This window comes from Acinonyx jubatus, chromosome C1, assembly GCF_027475565.1.
Source record: "Acinonyx jubatus isolate Ajub_Pintada_27869175 chromosome C1, VMU_Ajub_asm_v1.0, whole genome shotgun sequence".
In the NCBI taxonomy this organism is placed as follows: domain Eukaryota; kingdom Metazoa; phylum Chordata; class Mammalia; order Carnivora; family Felidae; genus Acinonyx; species Acinonyx jubatus.
This window is the reverse complement of record NC_069381.1, coordinates 47,130,484-47,151,878: the sequence shown is the minus strand read 5'-3', so window position 1 is coordinate 47,151,878 and position 21,395 is coordinate 47,130,484. Positions and strand designations below refer to the sequence as shown.

At 37.2% G+C, this 21,395-nt stretch overlaps 1 protein-coding gene across 5 annotated transcripts in view; it reads left to right on the top strand.

The window, feature by feature from the left end:
• Nucleotides 1–3,026: 3,026 nt before the first annotated feature.
• MYSM1 (Myb like, SWIRM and MPN domains 1) overlaps nt 3,027–21,395 on the top strand; it is a 37,919-nt gene continuing 19,550 nt past the window's right edge. For 4 of the 5 annotated variants that reach the window (XM_027059053.2, XM_027059051.2, XM_027059050.2 and 1 more), the window contains exons 1-8: nt 3,027–3,167; nt 7,517–7,592; nt 9,313–9,383; nt 11,207–11,284; nt 11,377–11,400; nt 12,507–12,585; nt 15,733–15,831; nt 17,613–18,385. In XM_027059053.2, coding sequence (XP_026914854.1) covers nt 3,085–3,167; nt 7,517–7,592; nt 9,313–9,383; nt 11,207–11,284; nt 11,377–11,400; nt 12,507–12,585; nt 15,733–15,831; nt 17,613–18,385 — 1,283 coding nt within the window. In that variant the 5' untranslated portion in view covers nt 3,027–3,084. The remainder of the gene's footprint in view (nt 3,168–7,516; nt 7,593–9,312; nt 9,384–11,206; nt 11,285–11,376; nt 11,401–12,506; nt 12,586–15,732; nt 15,832–17,612; nt 18,386–21,395) is intronic. The other variant, XM_027059052.2, reaches the window with a different exon arrangement.

The following is a 21,395-nucleotide window of genomic DNA, read 5'->3' as shown; positions in this document are numbered from 1 at the left end:
GTAAGTGGAAATAATAATTCCCTACCTCCAAGAGCTATACGGAAATAATGTATGTAAAATGGCTGGCACACAGTAGGAGCTCATTAATATTGGCATCTTTTCTTTCCCTTCCAAATAATGTCAGATGGATGTAACATTACTGTAATTAAAATGTAAGAAGTGCATTGGCAGACGTTCCTTACAACATATTGAGAACAGCTTTTTCAGTAGCTACCTTATGTGATTTCAGGGAACTGGGGAGGGAAAATAAAATAAAATGCAGCTTGTTTTCCTGGAACAATTCAAGCCATATCCACTGCCTGCCAAGTGTAGCCCATAAGTAAGTCTATGTCTGCATTCATCTATTATCTCACCTCTGTATAGATAAAGTGGTTTTCCTATCTGATCACTGGCCATTTTATTTTTCAAATGGGAACTCTTTTGAATCCCTGGCAGTCATTTAGTTGACAGCTCGGATCATAACATAACAATAACATTAGTGAGCAGTTGTGTGACTGCTTTTAAAGCACTTTACAAATCTGAGCTAATTAGCATGAATGCTAACATGCTAGCTTTTTACGGATTAATATTGCAATTATACTTTGCTTCTTCAATAAAAATGCAGTGATCTTTTTTCACCAGAAATGGGGAGAAACGAAGCCATAAACTGCCTCTCCAATGGATTCAAACACAATGTAGTTAAAATGTGAGACAGACACTTTATTGACTGAACGTTCCTCTAACAACATTTGTGAGGATTTGCAGATATGGCACCTCTTACTAATTCTGTTTTAGGACCAACGAAGGAAATAGAGTGTATTAATGGGGGACAGAAAAAGAATTTGTTAACCCAAGATAAGTTTCCAACCTTCAAAATATACTTTCTACTCACTTCTAGACTTAAGCACCTCAAAGAGATCAGAAAAAGTATCTGGTTATAATTTATTCTTAAACCAAATGAGAAAATACCAGTTCACATAGTATTCCAAAAGACCCTATTCTTTTTGTTGTGAATTAGAATATAATAGAGTGAGGTATAGAGGGATAAAGACTTGGATTGAAATCTCACCTCGAGTACTCAGCTGTATAACTGTAACTCTATGAATTTTGGTTTCCTTGACTCTAAAATGAGGTGGGGGCGGGGGATAAGGGGTGATAATATTTACTTTGCAGATTTCCTGGGAAGCCCAAAAGCGATTCTATCCTACACAATATCTGGGATATGGGAGGTGATCATACTAGCCATGACCCATCCTCTCTGTTTGTAAGTCATCCTCTTCCCTTTCTACTCTAAAGTTATTCTGACATTCATTCGATTTCAGTTTATGGAAAGCAGAGCATCATAATGAACTAAAATGTTCTTCTCATGTTTGTGTTAGCTATTACAAATAACTAAATTTACAGGGACTGGAATAATTACAAAAGTTCATTTTGATGCGAAAAATCTAAACATAGGATAATTCAAAAACTTTCTTTTAACATACTATGAAATTGTAGAGATATGGCAGTTAAATTTTGTTATTTTGTCCTCTGTTCTTTGTACCAACTTAGCAAAAAGTGATATGAGGAGGTATGACAGTGGAGAGGCTGCCTGGGTCAGTTAGAAGGCTGTCTTGAGCACACTTAAATTGTTTCATTCATTCATTCATTCATTCATTCATCACTTCAATATTTATTGAGCATCTATGACGTGTCAGACACCATGCTGAATGTTGGTGGTATAAGGACTAGTATGCAGACTAGCAGATAAAGCCTTTGTCCTTAAAGAATTCATAGTTCAGAGCTAGAGGCAGACAAGTGAATAAACAGTTTTAGTAATGTGAGTTGATAAATGCTAAGGTACATGAATACTTTAAAAAAATTTTTTTTAATTTATTTTGAGAGAGACAGAGAGCATGAGCAGGGGGAGGGGCAGAGGGAGAGAGAGAGAGAGTCCAAGCAGGCCGCACGCTCAGCGTGGCGCCTGATGCAGAGCTGGAACCCACCAACCATGGTGAGATCATGACCTGAGCCAAAATCAAGAGTCAGCACTTAACCCACTGGGCCACCCAGGTGCCCCTAAGGTAGATGAATACTTAAGGCCAATATCTAATTTCTTGAGAAGTCAAAATTTGAGAGAAATGGTGTTTATCTTTCACAGTTCCTAACATGATTTGTAGAGGGTGAGCACTCAGTAAAGGGTCAAAAGACCCAGATTCTGGTCCTAGCTCTGTCTTTGACTAGCTATATATCCTTTGATAGTCATTTCAATCTTTTTTTTTTAGTTTTTTAATGTTTATTCATTTTTGAGAGAGAGAGAGCGCGCGCGCGCCTGAGTGGGGGAGGGGCAGAGAGAGAGAGAGAGAGAGAGAGGGAGACGCAGAATCCCAATCAGGCTCCAGGCTCTGAGCTGTCAGCACAGAGCCCAACGCAGGGCTCGAACTCACGAACCGTGAGATCATGACCTGAGCTGAAGTCGGACACTTAACCGACTGAGCCACCCAGGCGCCCCAGTCATTTCAATTTTCTGAGCCTGTTCCTTCATCTGTAAAATGTGACTGATGATACCAGTCCTTACTGGGTTATTGTAAAGATCAATGGTTATGAATGTGAATTTTTAATTAATTGTAAAGATCTCTACAAAAGCAGTTACATTCTTAAACATTTTTTTGAATTTTAAAATAGAAGCTGTTTAGTACTTCATATAATCGCTGAATGATCCTTTTCCTTAAAGAAAAAAGAAAAGGAAAGGAAAGGAAAAAAAGAAAACCAGCAGTAGGTAAGGGTCTTTCATTGTTGTCACCGTTCATTGTTCAAAGCAGGTCTGGTTTGAACTTTTCAGCACTCCAGATACTTACCATTATTCCCATTTTACCAATGAGACAAGTGAGGAGCCAAGAATTTGTCCGAGAGCACAATCTCTTCAAAGAAAGCCTAAACCGCTTCCAAAGGACTTTACACACTGGGTCCAACGAACCAAGGTGCACATTACTGTGGTCCTTTTTTTCTCTGGAGGCCCCGCCTCCACTGCACGGAAGGGGCTGGACGAGGCTTCAACTCCGCCCCGTGACGCCTGAGACCCCACCCCAATCCTTCCACCTCTCGCGGGATCTCTCGGGAGGACGGATGGGTTTATGTCCCATCATGGCGGCTGAAGAGGCGGATGTGGATGTTGAAGGGGACGTGGTGCCATCCACGGCACAGCCAGGGTGAGGCGTGGAGACCGAGTGTCGCTGGGATGGGGAGGAGCGCGGGTGCGAGGAGAGTAACCTGGAAAGGCTGCGGGTCCGGCAAGGAACAGGGAAGCGGAAGACCATCCGCTGGGCCAGGGTCTCCTGGTGGCCAGGGAGGCGCCGCGCCCATCCCGCCTGTAAGCTACACCTGAGCTCCGCGGGCGGGGACCTGAGGCCAGTGTCGGACGGCTGTTTAACCTTTTACCGGGATGTTGCGAGGGCGCCGACTTCGCCTAGCACATTGCACTCTCTGCAACAATTAGATTCCTTCCTCCTTTAGCTCCACCGCAGAATCTCGCCAGAATCCGCCCACTTGCCCCCTCCGGACAATAACTAAAACAAGGGCGAACTCTGGGTGGGACCTGAGCTCTAGAATCCTTAATTCTGTCGCTGTAAGCCGTGTGACCTTGGGCGTGTCGTTTCATCCCTACTGACCATAGGTTTCACTTGGGGTTAGTTGTGAAAAACTTCCTGAAAGGCAGCTTGACTTGAAGGGATAGGACTTTAGGACAGCTCTGGGTTCTCCTGCATCGGCCGGACTTGCCAGTTGCTAGCAGTGTGACCTTGGGCCAGACATCTAACTTGCCTGATCTTCAAACAGCTCATGTGTAAACTGACAGTCATGGTGTGTGCCTCATGTGGTTGTTATGAACATCAGATGAAGTAATCATGGGATGTGCTGTAGCATACAGTACAAGCTATGTAAATGTTTTATTCTTCACTGTCTCCTTACCCCCATGGAAGGTACTATGTGGACCTAGTGAGGGGTCACTATTTAATACTTGCAGATTCTTGGAGAACAGGCCAATGTGGTTTTAAGCAACAATCTCCAGCTTGAGAGATCTAGCCTTTTGGCTGCTTGCTTTCCAAGTAAGAAATTGATACGTACTATTTTTAAAATGTGCTTCCCCAGTCACCTTTTAGAAGTGGAAGAGGCATAGACGGGTCGGGAATCAGGTCAGGAATAGGAAGACCTCGGTTCTAAACTCAGCCAGTTATGTTGCTTATAAATGCCAACAGCCTCATTAGAAGTCTGTTAGGTTGAGTGAACCATGTGGATTTGCTAGTCTTAGACCATTTCTTGACTTAAAAAATGGCAATTTCATATGGTCCAACGTAATATTAGGGCCTCTGTAAATTTTGGAGAACAGTACCAACCTTGCCAGTGAGGGATTAAGATAGTGGGTCTAAAATTCTACTGAACACTAAAGCAGTATAAAAATGTGAGGAGTAATTAAATTCATATAGTCATTCTCTCCCAAACTATTAGGCAAAACTGTACAGATGAGTAAGGAGCCTTTAATAACAATCATTGTTCGTATTTGTGTAGATCAAGTTAATCTTGACCAAGTGCTCTTGCATGGATGACGTAATTTACTTGTCACAATAAGTCCATGTGATGAGCAAGGGATACTTATCTGCAGTCCAGAGAGAAGTGAGTTGGCCTCGGAAACTCAAAATGTCTGAGAGCATTGGCTCTACCCCTTTACCATAGGTTCTTTATTTTTCTGATCGTGTTTAATTTTTCTGCCTTTTTCTTTCCTTTCTCTTGCTAATGTGCTTGAGCCTTGGGTCTGCTAGTGACATCTATGATCATCTTAGATTCATGCAAGCAGGACTACAAAAGTTACTGGTTCCTGATGGTCAGAGCCATTGCCTTACCCAACTCCAAGGAGCATCATTAACATTATATTCTGCTGAGTGGTGTTCCCTGATGTTGGAGCTCCAGGCGTATGGAATGTAGTGTGAATGGTGCCCCTTGAAGTATGTAGTTAAAGCTAATGACAACGTCTGTGGAACCGTTGAGGATTAATTGAAAACACACTTCTAAGTACTTGCTAAACTCTAGCTACCAAAGTTAGAAGGTGGCATTGAAACTTTGGTTTCCCTTTTACTTCTACCTTTTCGTTTTCATCTTCCTTTTCTTCTGCTTGTCCTTAAAGTGTTCCATGGGGTTTTGTCATCAGACAAAACTAACAAAAACTAACACTAGCCACGCAGCCCCTAGTTATGCCATCTCTCAAGATTTAAAATTGCTCTCTGGTAGATTGGAACGTGTAAAATATTGCCAATGTTCAACCATTTTTTACCATAAAAAAAAATGACAGTTATTTCAAGTTACACCTTAAAACATGCTGATGTTTCCCAAATCCATCACCAACTCACATCTCTCCTGAGCTTTAGATCCATTTATCTACTTCTCTGAATCTGTTTTTGGATGTTTCATAAGCACCTCAATCTCAGCTTACAAACTTTTCCCAGCACACCTGCCATCTGCCTCTCCAAGTTCCCTAGTTCAATAAATGGCACCATCCACTCAGTAATTCAAGGCACAGACCTAGACTTTATCCCTTTTCCTTACCTCTCTTCTTTCACTCCTTCTGTCCTGTTGGTTGCTAAAGGTCTGTTGATTCTAAGTATCCTCTCAAGTTTATTCACTTCTTCCTGTTCATACTGCTTGTTCCCTAGGTCTAAATTACTGTCACCTCTCTTAATATTTATATAATCACTCACTCTCAACTTGTCTCTTTGTCCCCCTTCTATTCCTTACTGAAGTTAGATCAGTCTTTCTTACATCCAAATCTGATCATGCTGTTCCCTTCAGTCCCTGATTTGTTTTATGATAAAATTCTCATTCCGTAACTCTATAGACCTAGGTGACCCATGTTCCACCTATCTTGTTCATTCATTCAACAAATATTGATTGAGCACCTTTTATATGGCAAGGCCTACATATATAGCAGTTATCAAAGTAACTCCTTGCTCTCCTAGAACTAACATTCTTATTGGGTGAGAGACAGTAAAACTTACATACGGGCCAGATGGGGATACATGGAAAAAGATAAGGGGAAGTGGATGACGTGTCAGCTTTATCTTAGGCACTTACCCAGGAAAAGTGGGTCTGAAACTACAGGACCTTAGAGGTCAGCGTGGATATAGTGGAAGGACTGGATTTGAAAAGGGAGGAAGCCACAGGGTTGGCAACGAATTGAATGTCCATTGTGAGGAAATAAGGGCAGGTTCAGATTTTTGGCTTGGGAAACTAGGGGAATTAATATGTTTTGAGATAGGAAACAATGGAAGAGTAGCAGATTTGGGTGGAATTTCTCAACTAAGATTTAAACATGTTAATTTATGCCTACCTGTGGAGATTCAGGTAGGTGTCCAGATGTATACACCAGAGGTGTGGAAGTTGCTAATCCTTATGGAGGAACACTGTAAAAAGATACCTGCATTGAACCTGAAGTGATACTAGTCCCACCTCCTGCACCCTTGGCAGACTTCCTTACGCAAAGTTTTCCTTCTGCTGATACAAGTCTCAGAATCCTTTGGAATGCTACCAAATCACAGTTAACACCTGAGTTAAAACCTTTTTGCCATCAACAGCAGAGAGAAATTAATTGCTTTTAGTTCATTGTATATAATCCATTAGTCCCACAATTTGTTAGAACTACTGTAGAACTAATTGAGGATTCAGAAGTATAAACCTGTAGATAGGTTTTTGCAGCCTAAGGTACAAAATTCTTACCACTAGAGTAGGCCTGGGAAAAGTCAGTAATTTTCTAGGAAACTATAACCTCAAGACATAAAAAAGCAAATATTAAATTTAATTATATCCTAGATTGGGCCTTCTAAAATTTAACTGTTTGGCTTTTTTGCATAAGAAGTGAACAATGTGACTTCAGAGAGTTTTTAATAGTTTGGTGAAAGGAGTGAGAACTAACAGTTTAGTCCCCCTGGATGTAGAAAAACCCCCAGATAACCCAAGTTAATTTTTTTTTTTTTATTATATAAGTTGTTATTAAAACATCAAGTTTTCTGTTCTCTTTACTGTGAGTATTTTCTATTTTGGTTCTTTGATCCACTGTTTTGTTGTTTCATTTTGAGGGTGGTGCTGCTGTTGATGGCCTTTATGCTTTAGATATAACTAAAAGAATTAATTGTAAAGTTGAATTCCTGTATTCATATGCATGCACATCAAAAGAACTCTGAAGTGTTAGTTCATAGCCATAGAGCATGTTGTGGTTGCTGCTGCGGGGTATTTGTTTTCTCTTGAAGTTGTTTACTCTTGGCAAACAGAAGTGAACAGACTAGCTGGTTAGGGGTTGAAATAGGGTGGCTTAACGCCACTTTATATATCACAGGTTAAAGAAATAGAGCAGGCATTTCTGCACTGGTAAGTCTGTTTGTTAAGGGAAGAAGGGAACACAATATTTGCGTAACATCTATACCCTGCCAGTCACTGTGCTGTGTAAATTATTTTCATTAACTGGCATAATATCCCCCCCCCTTTTTTTTTTTACCCATTTTCTTAATTATTACAGAAGCAATGAAAATACAGCGTCTGTTTTACAAGATCACTATCTTGATTCATCATGGAGAGCTGAGAATGGTCTTATTGTAAGTATTTTACGAAAATATCAGGTGCATTAAGCTACTACTTATTGCCCGGGTACCTCTTTCCTTGCTTGGTGGTTCTCAGCAGTTGCAGAGGTAATATACTGAAACATTTTTCTTGCTTTAAAAATAAAAGAGGGGCACCTGGGTGGCTCAGTCGGTTAAGTGTCCAACTTTGGCTCAGGTCATGATCTCACAGCTGAGGGGTTCAAGCCCCGCTCGGGCTCTGTGCTGACAGCTCAAAGCCAGGAGCCTGCTTTGGATTCTGTGTCTCCCTCTCTCTGCTCCTCCCCCACTTGCACTCTCTCTCTCTCTTTCTCTCTCAAAAAATAAATAAACATTAAAAAAGAGAAAAGAAACTTAGTCTTAACTTCTTTTGACTTTGAAAAATGGCCTGTTGAGAAACAACTTTGGAGCCAGCTAGATTTAGGTATATATCCTTGCCCTACCACTTACCAGATTTTTGAACCTCAGTTTCTTCTAAAAGATGGGGATCGTTGCAGGGTTCATTTTTTTCACTTAGCAATTATTTATTGAGTACTTACTGTGTGCCACACACTAGGACAGGTTCAGGGGAAACATAATTGAGACATAGTCTTGCTCACAAGAAGCTTGTATTCTAAAAGGGAGTCAGGTGATAAATAAGTAGGCTAATTAATTATAGACTGTGAAGAACATAAGATGATGGCTGAGAGTAATGGGGTGAGCCTATTTTAGATGAAGGTGTCTTTGAAGGAAACTGAGAAGGTGACAGTTAAGTTGACAAGTAACAAAGAGGAGTAGCTACATGAAGAGTTGAGGAAAAACATTCTAGGCAGAAGGAATAGCAGCACAGAGGCTCTGTTTGAAAGCCAGTATCTAGAATGTAGTGGGAAAGCGGGGAGTGGCAGGGTTGGAGAGGCAGACCAGAGCTCTGTCATGTTTGTATGCAGCAAGAGTAGCACCAAAGAGACCAGTTGGGAAACATTTGTGGCAACCTAAGCAAGAGTAGATGGTGGTATGGCCTGAGGTTGTGGCAGAGGTGTCAGATTTTAATTATGTTTTGGACATAGAACTGCTTGGTAGATCGGATATGGGATTGAGAAAAAAGGGAGGAATCCAGGATGATTCCTAGGTTGAATAAGTAGGTGACTAATAATGCTGGGTACAAAGTTGGGAACACGGGAGAAGCAGGTGAAGGTATATGTTAGTGAGTTTTGAATATGTTAATTTTTGAGAAGCCTGCTAGATATCCACGTGGACATTTTGAGTTGACAGTTGGATATAACAGTCTAGATGGAGCCTGGAGAAGAGACCTGAGCTGATTTTGAGAGTTGAAAATGAGTATGATCCTTTAAGGAGAGATTGTGGCGTAAGGGAAAAAAGTGTGGTGAGTTTTGGAAATAGGTGAAATATCTAGCAACATGCTTGCTACCTGATAACTTTTCGTACATGATAGCCATTATGACTTTATCATGGGCAAGGAGCCTGAGCCTTGGAATCCAGCAGTCTTGTGTACCAACTCTCTAGTCTTCCACTTGAAACATTAGCGGGGCCATGGATGCATCAGTGAAGTAATAACACCTATCTCACAGTGTTATCGTGGGAATCAGAGATATGTCTGTGCTTAGTAAATGGTAGCTTTTATTATTTGTAATCCTTGTATCATGTGTTTCATTTAATAAGACATAGAAGATAATTTCAAAAAGCGTAAATAAAAAGAAAAATATTTATTTTTTAATAGCCTTGGACTCTGGATAGCACCATCAGTGAAGAGAACAGAGCTGTCATTCAGAAGATGTTGTTGGAAGAAGAGTATCCTTTAATGATCATGAGGAAAGTAAAACTTTCAGGGTTAAAAATCTGTAAATGCAAGACTTACAAAAGAGACCACTGTTATTACTAGATGGATCTTGTTTGGCCCCAGACTGCAGTTACATAATGTATTATCTACCTATGCAAAAAGCCTCATTTTATTCCTTTGGTTCTGTTTTACTGCAGAGTTTGAGATCTGACTCAGTATGTTTGAGTTTCTTTTGTCAACCAACTCTTTATACTATCTGAATGTTGAATAGAAATTATAGGATGTTTTACGTCAGCTGGAACCTTTAATCCATGTCCAAGATCATTGAGTCCAGGCCTTTATCTTCAGTTATAGAAGCTGAAACGCAGAGATGTTAACTTACCCAGGGACACAGAATTAGAATATGTAAAAGTTCTCCCTTCTTACTCCACCAATTTACAGATGTTACATGGTAGGAATCTAAGTAAAAAGCACAAAACAAATAACTGCAGGTTGAAGATTTTTTTTCCCTCAGAAGTCGTAGATCTTTATCCACAGTTTAGCCACTAGCTTCTTGTCCATGTTTAAATTTGATGATGGCAATTTAACTTCTTTGGGACTCTGTTTTCTTATATGTAAAATGAAAGGATTGAACAAAATGATTTCTGGTTTTATGATTTTTAAAGATTATTAATAATAGTCTGATAAACAGGGGTTTATTTTTAACTCTCTCATCTGTATTTTATGGATATCTACCTCCTTGTTAAGCCAGAATTTCTCTGTTCCCTTTATTCAGTTATTGCTATGTTGATTTCAGGGTGTCTGTGTACCTTTAATTATCCTAGGTTAACTCCTTTTAGGCTTTCTTATTCTCTTACTTTCCCCAACATCATAGCTACAGCCTAGATCATTGCTTTTCAATGGAAAAATAGTGCAAGGCACATATATCATTTTAAATTTTCTAGTAGCCACATTTAAATCAGGTAAAATTAATTTTATTAAGATATTTGATTTAACCCACTATATCTAAGATAACATTTCAACATTTAATCAATAGAAAAACATTACTGAGATATTTTACAATCTTTGTTTATATGTGGCTATCGGCCAATGCATTGAACCTTGCAATTCTCAATGGATATTTAAGTGGTCATTGGCTCACTTCCAGATACGGAAACAAATAATGAGAGTGAAAGCTGTGTGAACTTTCAGAGGACAGGGATGTTTGTTTTCTTGTATCTTGGTCCTCAGCTCCTAGTACCTAGCGTAGTTCCTGACATACAAGATACATAGTCCATATTTGTTAAGGGAAGAACATCTCAAACTAATCTAAGAGTATTACAATGGGCCAGTTTTAAGAAGTTTGAGAGGGAGGGTCCATAGCAGATTTGACCTAAGTTATTTTAATTAAGGTAGAGAACAACCCTGAATTCTGTTCCCTTTGGAACTATGAAATCATAGTCCCCAGTTAATCCTGGACAACCAATCAAATTCATCTATTACATTTCCCATATGTTTTAAGAAAAAATTATTTAAATGAAACATTTAAGGCTACATTCTTCTCTTAACCACTTCTATCTAATAGGGAATATAGGAGAAGCTAATATTTTTGTAGCACACATTTTGTGCAGGTGCTATGTTTGTGTGATTTCACATGTAATATTTAATCCATGTAACAGCCTTGTGAGGTATATTTTCATCATAATTTTTGCAGACCTGGAAGGGTTTTAAGAAGAACTAGTTTAGCTAAGGTTCAAGTGTGATTTTCATGATAATGAGTGCCTACTTAATATAAGTCACCTAAAAATTACATGATTTTATTATTGTTTAAAAAGTTTCTTTAATAATTACACAGGTATTACTTATCTAAAAAATCACTTCCAGAAAATTTCTGGCTTGATCAAAAGGAAGGTGATAAAAAATACATGAAGAGGTAAAATTAATTTTTAATACTCTTAACAGTATGAACTGTATTTTTAAAAACGTGTTCCTAAGCTCCCTTATTTTCTTTTTCATGTGGTGCAGTCTACAGAAATCAGCAAAAATCATGTATGTACTTATATGTTTTATATTCTAAAATTATAGGAGAATTAAATAAAAATTATAGTTGGCCTGTGGAAAAACTCTTAACCTTGGGTTGTACAAAAATATAAAATCAAAATTTCTTATACAGATGTTGGAATGCCACAAGATAATTTTATGATATTATTTATATGTCAGAATTTCTATTATGGTCCTGCATAAGCAATTCCACGAGGTTATGGAAAAGATGTTTTCCTAGGGATATGTGGGGAAATATTTTAAAGCTGCTAATGTGTTAGGAATTGGCTTGATTTCTATTGTCCTGTCAGTTAATTTTCACTCATTTCAAACAAAAATTTAATTTGAATTTGTGGCCTTCAAAAATTATCTAGAGAAATTAAGTATTAACATTTTATAAATATTCTTTCCCTGTAATTGAAGGAAATTTGATGTTGTTTATTGTTTATAACCTTTCACGTTTGTGGTCCCTCAAAGGGTAGACTTACAAAGGGTAGATTTACAATTGCCAAGGGTTTGAACACTGAGCAGACTTTGGCTTTTGTATTTCGCTGAATAAATAACAACAAACAAAGAAAAAGAAGTTAATAAAGATTAATGGTTTGCTTGAATTAATGAGCTTCATCACTATTTTATTTTTAATTTCTTAAGGGACTGCGTTTCAGAAGTAATAAACATAATGCCACAGTTTCTTCTTTTCTTGCTTGATATTTACATAGATTTACATGAAAGAATCAGATAATATTTCTGGAGCCAATTTAAACACTCATATACTTTTTAGGATTTGGAAATTTATTAATGTCTGCTGCTTTGTGTCCAGTGTAAGGAAGCCTGCTGGCTACCACATTGACTTCCTTTGATGTCTTTTATTGTTATCTTCACTCAGACCCAAGGATTATGTCTTTTGAGGCTCCTATCATCCTGGGCTAGAGAAGTATACAAGACAGGGTAAATCTGCCCCCAGGTAGAGGCTGCAGCCTACTTTTTCTTCTTCTTTTTAACTCTTAGACACAGTATTGAATTTAGCCTATGGCTATCTGTGTAACCTTTAGCTGCATAAATATGGAATGTTCCATTTCAGACTTTTTTTTTGCAATTCCTTTTTTTCCCTTCAGGGCACACTCTCCTACAAAACCAGCCAGTTACTCAGTAAAGTGGACGATAGAAGAAAAAGAGCTGTTTGAACAAGGGCTGGTAAATAGTGCAATTTTTAATTTATAGTAAAATAATTCTAGAAGCCAATATTAAAAGAATTATAAGGTTAATTTGTAGAGACCAGAGATTTCTTTTTAATGATCACATCTTTAGTCTTTCTGTAGTGGCGATGTTGATAGTATAGCATGAGAGAATTCCTTTTAACTCGTGTCTAGATTACTAAAATATTAAAATAGATTTGGATCAATATTTTAGATAGTTTTCATCCTCCCCCCACTCTTTTTTGGTATTGGTAAAACCCAGGAAACTGAGCTCTGTCTGTATACATAACACCAACTACCTAGATTAAAAGGAAGAAAATACTTATCTGATGTTTTCTCTTGGGGGGAAAAAAACCCAGAAAAACAAAAAAACTTGTATATTTGGAACGGTCTGCATAATGAGCTGAGTTCTTTTCTATTCAGATATTTGGCATTGTGCACACAGTCCGAATATTTTTTTAGTGGATGTAGTGGAAGACCAGAAATACTTCTTTTGCATGAATGTTTCACTGAGATCTATTTAAATGTCCACAGGTTACATAATAGAAAAAAAAAGTACGCCAGTTTCTAATTCTGAAAATTCTCCTACTAACATGAAGAAACTTTTAAGAAAATATTTGGAAATTTTTTTCTATTAAGTGTAGGTTGTATCTTTTTCTTTAAGGTACATGTTACCCAGTATTATGCTAATTTTGAAATGATATATACTTATATATAGGATATTTATGTAATATTTATGTGGGATTTATGAATGCAAATTGAAATGTCATTGTTAACATTTCTGCAGATGAGGGAAATAAAATGTATTTGTATTTTTACAGTTATCACCATGACATCTATATATTCTGTGATGTCTTTGTATAAATAAATAAACTATCTTGAAGGTTTTATCTCCTCCTGAGGTTTTTATCCTGTACTGTTGATGTTTTTTATATTGGTATTTCATTCTGTTGCATGATTATCATTTTTATAACTGAACTTTAATTAACTAGTCACTGATTTAAGATTGCTGATTGCTTTGGTGTTTTGCCCCTTACTGAAGACTCTGTGTGTGTGTGTGTGCGTGCGCGCACGCGCGCGTGCGCGCGCACATATACACACCCAATAATGGGTTGTAAATTTTCAGATTATTGTTGACACTGGTGGTAATGATAGGGGCTTCATCTGCATGGCTCAAAATTCAAAGGTATCTAAAGTTACAGGGTGTTAAGTCCCCCTGTCACTCCTGTCTCTGCCTTAGTTCTCATTGCCGGAGGCAACCATTGTCATCTGTTCTTTGTGTATGCTTCCAGAGATATTTTGTCCCTATATAAGCAAATACATATTTATTTATAGATAGATAGATAGATATCTACTTGTATACATAAACAGATATTTTAAACTTAGAATGTTTTCCCACAAAACTACATGGAACTATTGGTTGTATTCCCAGCCTTTTTAACCTGTTGATATAGTTTGTTTATACACTGAATTCTCTCAGGCTTTAGGGAGGGGAATTGTGTGGTACTGAATGATGAAGGAAGAGTTTTCTTTCCCTTTTTTGGGCATAGAGCTCTCTTTTTTCTCTGTTTTGAAATTGGTGAGTTTTTTCTTTGTTCCCCTTGTTAGTGTACCATCTCCAGTTTTCATAATGCCTAAGCTCCTACAGCCCCAATTGTCCAGATCTTTGCTGCGTCCAGAAGTGTTCCATGCTACGAAGTTATTCATTTGCCTTCATCCCACAATAAATATAACTAATTTTGCAGTAAGTTGCCCTCAGCTAGGTGCTAGTTAGGAGAAAAATTATTTAAGATAGTTGTTAATTATTTAATTTATACTTACTAAGAATTATCCTAGAAGTACGTTGAGTTTGTTTTTTTTTCTTAAGTTTATTTATTTATTTTAGGGAGGGTGAGGCAGAGAGAGGGAGAGAGAATCCTAAGCAGGCTTTGCACTGTCAGCACGGAGCCCAATGTGGGACTCGAATTCATGAACCTGAGATCATGACCTGAACTGAAATCAAGAGTCAGAATCGTAACTGACCAGGCCACCAGGCACCCCAAAGTACTTTCAGTTTTAAGAAATGTTCATGTGTCAGATTTTCTCATGAATATCAGAAATAAGTATATAATTATTATTTGGGTCAGGTCTTGAAGATGATTTGCCACTGTAAGTCATGACCTGTAAATGTCGTAACGTGACCTATAAATCTGGCCCTGAGATCAGCTTACCTGAGTTGTAGAACTACTGTGAAGATTTATATGTCAAGTAATAGAATTGACACTTAAAAATTCCTTTTAGCTTTAAAATTATACTGCATTCCCATGGGCATCTGGTGGCTCAGTCAGTTAAGCATCTGACTTTTGGTTTCGACTCAGGTCATGATCTTACACAGTTCATGAGTTCAAGCCCCACATGCTATTAGCACAGAGCCTGCTTGAGATTCTCCCTCTCTCTCTGCCCCTACCCCCACTTGCACTGTCTCTGCTTCTCTCAAAATAAACTTAAAAGTTAGAACACCAAATATAGTTTAAAAAAAAATTATTGCATTCCTTTCTGTACTTCAGAAACCTCCAGATCTCCCCCCGGGTCTCATTTTTTTTCCCATCACAGCTTCATTGTTCCCAGGCACACAGCCTTAAACAGTACAGGGCTACAGGAAGCTGTTGGATGCAGGTCCTATCATTTGTGATTCATTCTTGTAAGTCAGTTTACTGCCATACCATGTAGAGTAAAAGTACTATGGGGTAGGTAATGGGTATTGTAACCCATGGATCTGGGTTTAAAAAAAAAAAAAAGATATTTTGAAATCAGTGTCAGAATATAATCAGTTGATTCTATAAATGGGAAATGTAACCTCCCTTTTTTGAGGCATTTGTTTTTTAGGTTGGGAACCTCATAATGTGCAATATGAATACATAGTGTTAGGAATATATAAGCGGTGCATCTTCATCTCGAAAGCTGTAAAAACTAATTTCTAAATCATTTTGGTCAGTTTTCAGAAGTCTAGATTCTAATGAGTTTAAGAATCTTAGCTATATATGAGACTTCATTGTGTGCTTTAGAAAATAAAGTTGGGTTGTTCTTTTAGGTTTTTCTTAATGTGACAGTTGCTTGGAATATTAAGTTAATCAAAATCAATTTCTTTTCCATTTTGATAATATAGGCTAAATTTGGCCGAAGGTGGACCAAAATTGCAAAGCTAATTGGAAGTCGCACTGTTTTACAAGTTAAGAGTTATGCCAGGCAGTACTTTAAAAATAAGGTAAGCAGGATATAAATATCCTAGTCAGTAATAATAATTGCAAAAAAAATTAGTAAGCAAAAGTAGCTTTTTAATTGAGGCATTAAAGTCAATGTCTGAAGTTTTTGTAATAAAAGTATTTTTTATTCTTAAAGTACTTAACACATGTTTATCTTCAAAAATCTGAAAGCATATCTTTAGTTTTTTGAGTATTGCTATTGGAAGTCATTGTTTCCTGGAAAATACCTTTTCTTCTTAAAGATTGGCTGCATTGTAGCTTTTAAGAATGATTAGAGCTTAGGGGCCATAAATGTTAACATGATGCTAAAATCTGTTTAATAGCAGTGAAACTTTTATAATTTTTATGTAAAATTATCTGAGAACGTCAGTAAGTTGCAGTGTTATAGTCTACTGCTTTATCCTTTCAAGTAATCTATGCTATATTTAACCATGTAGTTTTGATGTTTAGAAAATTGTAATATGTTTTCTGCTTGAGTTCTGGGAACACCATTATACAGAATTTGAAAGGGTCTTAAGTGATACTTGCTGTTTTCTTTTAATGCAAATAATAGGTTTTACCCTGTATACAAGATTTCTCTTAGTGTCATTTGAGCATAGGAAGTAGGTAATGGAATGGATTCATTATACATCAATCATGTGCTCCGTCTTTAACCAAACAAAAGCATTTACAGGGCAGCCCACCATGGCCAAGGTATTATGGAAGAGAATAAAGATTAACTTGGTTATTCGTACTTCCATGCTTCTCAGACTCAAACATGCACAACATCTTGTAGCGTTAATCTTTCTCAAAGATTTGGGGTGAAAGGATACACTGTGATGTTAAAAGAGACATTAATATGTTATGAAATACAAAATTTTGTCTGAATTTTTAGCGTAAAAACAGGAGACTTTGAGTAAATAGCAAGATTGTTAAAAGCTATTCCAGGCTATGTGTCCACATCTGTTTTTCTCTCCTCCTACCCTTTTGTTCTTTACACAGTAAGCCAGTTAACTTCAAGTACTGGATCCTGGGGTTCTATTGTGATACAGAATCACAATAAGCTCTTTTTTAGGAGCTGTCATCCTTGGGAATGTCAGTCATGTACAAGATTTTTCAAAAACCATTTATGTAAAGATTTTATTTTAAATCCTTTATATTCATTGACAATTGTTTTCTTTTCCTTGACTAGATATTTATGTCTATAATAGCAGATATGGAAGATAATTTCATGCTTTAAACTATAAGCTGTATAATGCTGGAACTCTATTAAATGAACCTTTGAAAAATAGTTGTTTCTATTATCGCTGTATTTACCTTCAATTTACTAAATAAAGATATGTGACATAGATTCCTTTAAATAATGAGCTGTTTAGCTTTATAAAAAATGATCAGTGGAAGTATCTGACATTCTAAGAATTAAGCCATTAAAAATATTTTAATATCTTAAAGAATCCCTTTGTATGACAGGTTTTTTTTTTTTTTTTTTGGTTCATTCTCTGGTTGATCTACACCAGATTCCTGTTTTAAACTTAAAATGGAAAAACAAGTATAGTTGTACATAGGTCATGATTATTTGATTAATAAAATCACCAGACCATGAATGAGTCAAATATATTTATGGAAATTTGAAATGATGATATTTTACATTTAAAGTGCAGTTGTGAATCAGTCCTTAGAAGGAAAGCACAATAAAGGTATGCCATTGACATGTACTTGGTTTAATAATTGTATTTATCATATATGTACCAGTGGTTAAATTTTTAAATGTTAATATGGGGGTTTTATCTTGATTTTTAATAAGGTAAAATTAGATGGTCCAGAGAAGGGAACACCACATCAGAAGAGCAGCAGTGGTCTTCAGATTAAAAATGAAGATGAAGGCACAAAGGCCTGGACTCCATCAGGTTTAAGGGGACATGCTGATCCCAACTTGAATGCTATAAAAATTGAAAAGTTATCTGATGATGAAGAAGTAGACATTACAGATGAGGCAGATGAGGTGACTTCTCAAGCTCCTCCCAAAATTCCTGGCAGTGATGTCTTATTAAACATTCCTAATAGTAAAAGTCATGAAACCAGTCAAGGAGAATTTATTGCTTCTTACAACCAGGAAGATTCCATATCTAAATCTTCCAAGGAATATTTTGAGAATACAAAGCAGGGTGAAATGGAAGTACTTTCAAGCTCAGGAATTACATTTTGGACTGAAAAACAGAGCACTAGTGACAAAAAATCAGTTGAATTAAATGATCAGAAATGTAATAAACTGGTGAAAAGCTGTGAAAAACATGATGGAAATGGAGTAATAGACGATGCCAGGCAGCTGCCTTCTCCAGAGCTTTGTGAAGTTCGGGAAGATCTGAGTGATGAAGAAATGCTTTTTCATTCTTCCTGCCAAATGGAGGGGGAGAGCCACGAGGAAGAAGAGCTTAAGCCACCAGAACAAGAAGTGGAAATAGATAGAAATACCATTCAAGAAGAAGAAAAACAAGCAATTCCTGAGTTTTTTGAGGGGCGCCAAGCTAAAACACCAGAACGCTATTTGAAAATTAGGAATTACATTTTGGATCAGTGGTAAGGAAGAATTCTATTTTAGATACCGTTTTAAAACTTCTGATACTCTAGGGTATTTTAATGAGGCCTATTGAGGTTTTAGTCATTTACATTGCGAGTGATGCAGAGAGCTTGAACATATGAATATATTTTAATAGGCAAGACTTCAAATTTCTCATAAGGAAGTTTTCTTTGAAAGCTTTGGTACATATTGTCATCTATAGCTATTTCATCCCATCTGTCTGTTCATTAAGGGTATTTGGTCCTGGAAAAAAGGGATAATTTGCTTTAAGAAGCAGTTTCTTAGGACAGTGTTAGGAAGATACAGAAAGAAAAAAACTTGAAAAGGAGAATGTCTTTCCTAGTTTATCATGTACTTGTAAGTACAAAGAGAAAATTTTGGTAACAAAAGGATAGTGTCATTAAATGTGGCTAGATTACAGAAACCTTTTCCTAAATTGCTATAAATGCTTTCAGCTTTGAACTTGTAACATAATGTGAACGTAATCCCTTCATCTAGCTTCATTAGGATACAGGAATTTTCTGATAGATGAAGTTCATCTTTTGAATTGTCAATACCTTTTATTTGAATTATTTAGTGTTGGGTGCGGCGCAAACCAAAAAACTTCCCACCTTATTAGCCTAAGTGCTCTGCAAATTGAACTTTTCGTGATAGTTTAATTAAGACATTACCAGACATTCATAATTGTTGTTACTGCTTCTGGAGACACTGAATTGCATAGAGCCATCTTTACAGAGGACTTCTGCCATAACCTTGGAAGATTACCAAAGGAAAACAAATAATCATGTGTATTCTGTCCGTAACCTTCAGTACTCACACAATATTAATTTGACTAATTTTTAAAATAGCTTTGTCAGAAAAGAAAGATTTTTGTTCTTGACTCGTGGTTGTCTTGCTGATGGTTGAGATGGCTAAAAGTAACATTTCTGGGCAAGGTGGTCTCAAAGGAAAGAATAAATATAAGGAACAGCTGCTATTCGCATAGTACTTAACGATTTACAGAAAGCTTTTCTATGTTGTTTGATTCCTCACAACAGTCCTGTAAAATAGGCAGGTGGTATTTTCTGTGTTTGGGAGATTCTAAGGTCAGGAGAGGTCTAGGGGCCTGCCTTTGATTATATAACCAACCACTGACAGAAAGAGGACCTGTGAGCAGGTCCTAACTCTGTCAGTCATTTCCTCCATTATTTCACATTGCCTGATTGACACTACTGAAAAAGACCAGTCAGATTAGATCTAATTTTGTTTTTGGAAATAAGAGGATGAATGGCCAAAATGGAAGGACTTCAAAATAATAACTCAAAAATTTTTTTTATGTGTGTGAATCATCAGTGAGTGACTTAATGGTACTTTAATCAAATTTCATTTGTTTGAATTTTGAATTCTCAATAAGGCAGAATAACTTATGTAGATAGTATAAATTATATGGCAGTAGTTTCCTAATGACATTTGCCTTAGTCGTAACACCAGTTAAATGTTGTTTGAGTATGTGATTTAACAGAACAGTGTGAAAGGAGAAAGAAGTGTTTTGAACAGGAACTCCAAACTATTCTCTTCGGAAATAGAAGAGGGGACTGGAGGTGGTGTTAAAAAAAAAAAGTAGAAGAGTTAAAGTTTTAAAAGAAAAGACCTGATTTGTTTGTAGCTAAAGGATCCTTTCCATAAAAACACATGCAACTGACCCCCTGTTTATGGGAATGTTTTAAGATAGTTAACACTGTTATTGAATGCCTCCCGAATGCATTTAAATGTATTTAAGTCATCTCCAGTCCTGACAAACTCGTCCTCATTCTACAGATGAGAAAAATGAGTCTCAGAGAGGAAAAAGAACTTGTTCCAGGTCACATTAGGTGAAGGTGACTTCAGGGTCTGCAGTCTTGACTTGTAATTTTCTCACTTCATCTCAGGTCCTTGACTCAGACTTTTTCACTCTGCCCTGAATGCTTCCCCCATGCTGCCTTCTAGATCTTGGTGAACCATGCATGCATCGTTGTCCCCTCAGGTCTGCTCCAGGGAAGTTAGAGGACTTCACTGACCACCCTATCTAAAATAGCTCACATCTGCCCCTCACTCTGTTAGTTTGTATTCTATTTATCTTCATAGAACTTACTACTACTGAAGATACGACGTTTTTATTTCTGTATTGTCTTCTCTTCCTTCCCTCTCCCTCCTCATGAAAATACAGACTTCATATGGACAGACTTTTGTCTGTTGTGTTCATTGTTACACCTCTAGTGCTTAGGGCGGTGCTTGTTCTAAGCAAATATAAAAGGCACTCTTTGTTAAGGGGAAAAGTTGGCATGATGAATCACGAACAGGGATCTTTAGAGGCCTTACCGTTTGTTCAGCACCAAACTAGTGCTGAGCTTTGTTTAAAGTCTTTCGATTTGGGCAGTCTTTAATTAAATCAATACTGTTTTTAGATTGCTACAGATTTTTGGTAGCTTGTTACACCGTGCTCATTCCTGTTTTCTTGCCTTCATTTGTGCAATTTGTTTCCTTTTCTTTCACACTGAACTGAAGTGAAAACACTGAAATCTCATCTTTTCAATGGCATTTCTGATACCCTGCCATATCACAAATTACTTCTTGCCCTCACTGAATGTCTGTAGAATGTATGATTTTAAATTTGGTTTCTGCTTAGGCCTTCCCTAAACACCCTCTCTGAAGTAGTCTGTGCCTGTTTGTCTCTCTATCCCTTTATCCTTCTTACTGTTTCTTCCTAGCACTTACTGCTATATATATAATTAATTATATATTAATATAAGACTACAAGCAATATATTAATATGTAATATAAGTCATATTCTCCCATTAAATTTGTTTTAAATTTTATTTTTGAGAGAGAGAAAGAGAGCAGAGGAGGGACAGAGAGAGAGAGAGAGGAAGACACAGAATCTGAAGCAGGCTTCAGGCTCTGAGCTGTCAGCACAGAGCCCTACATGGGGCTTGACCTCATGACCCATGAGGTCATGAGCTGAGCCAAAGTCAGATACCTCACTGACTGAGC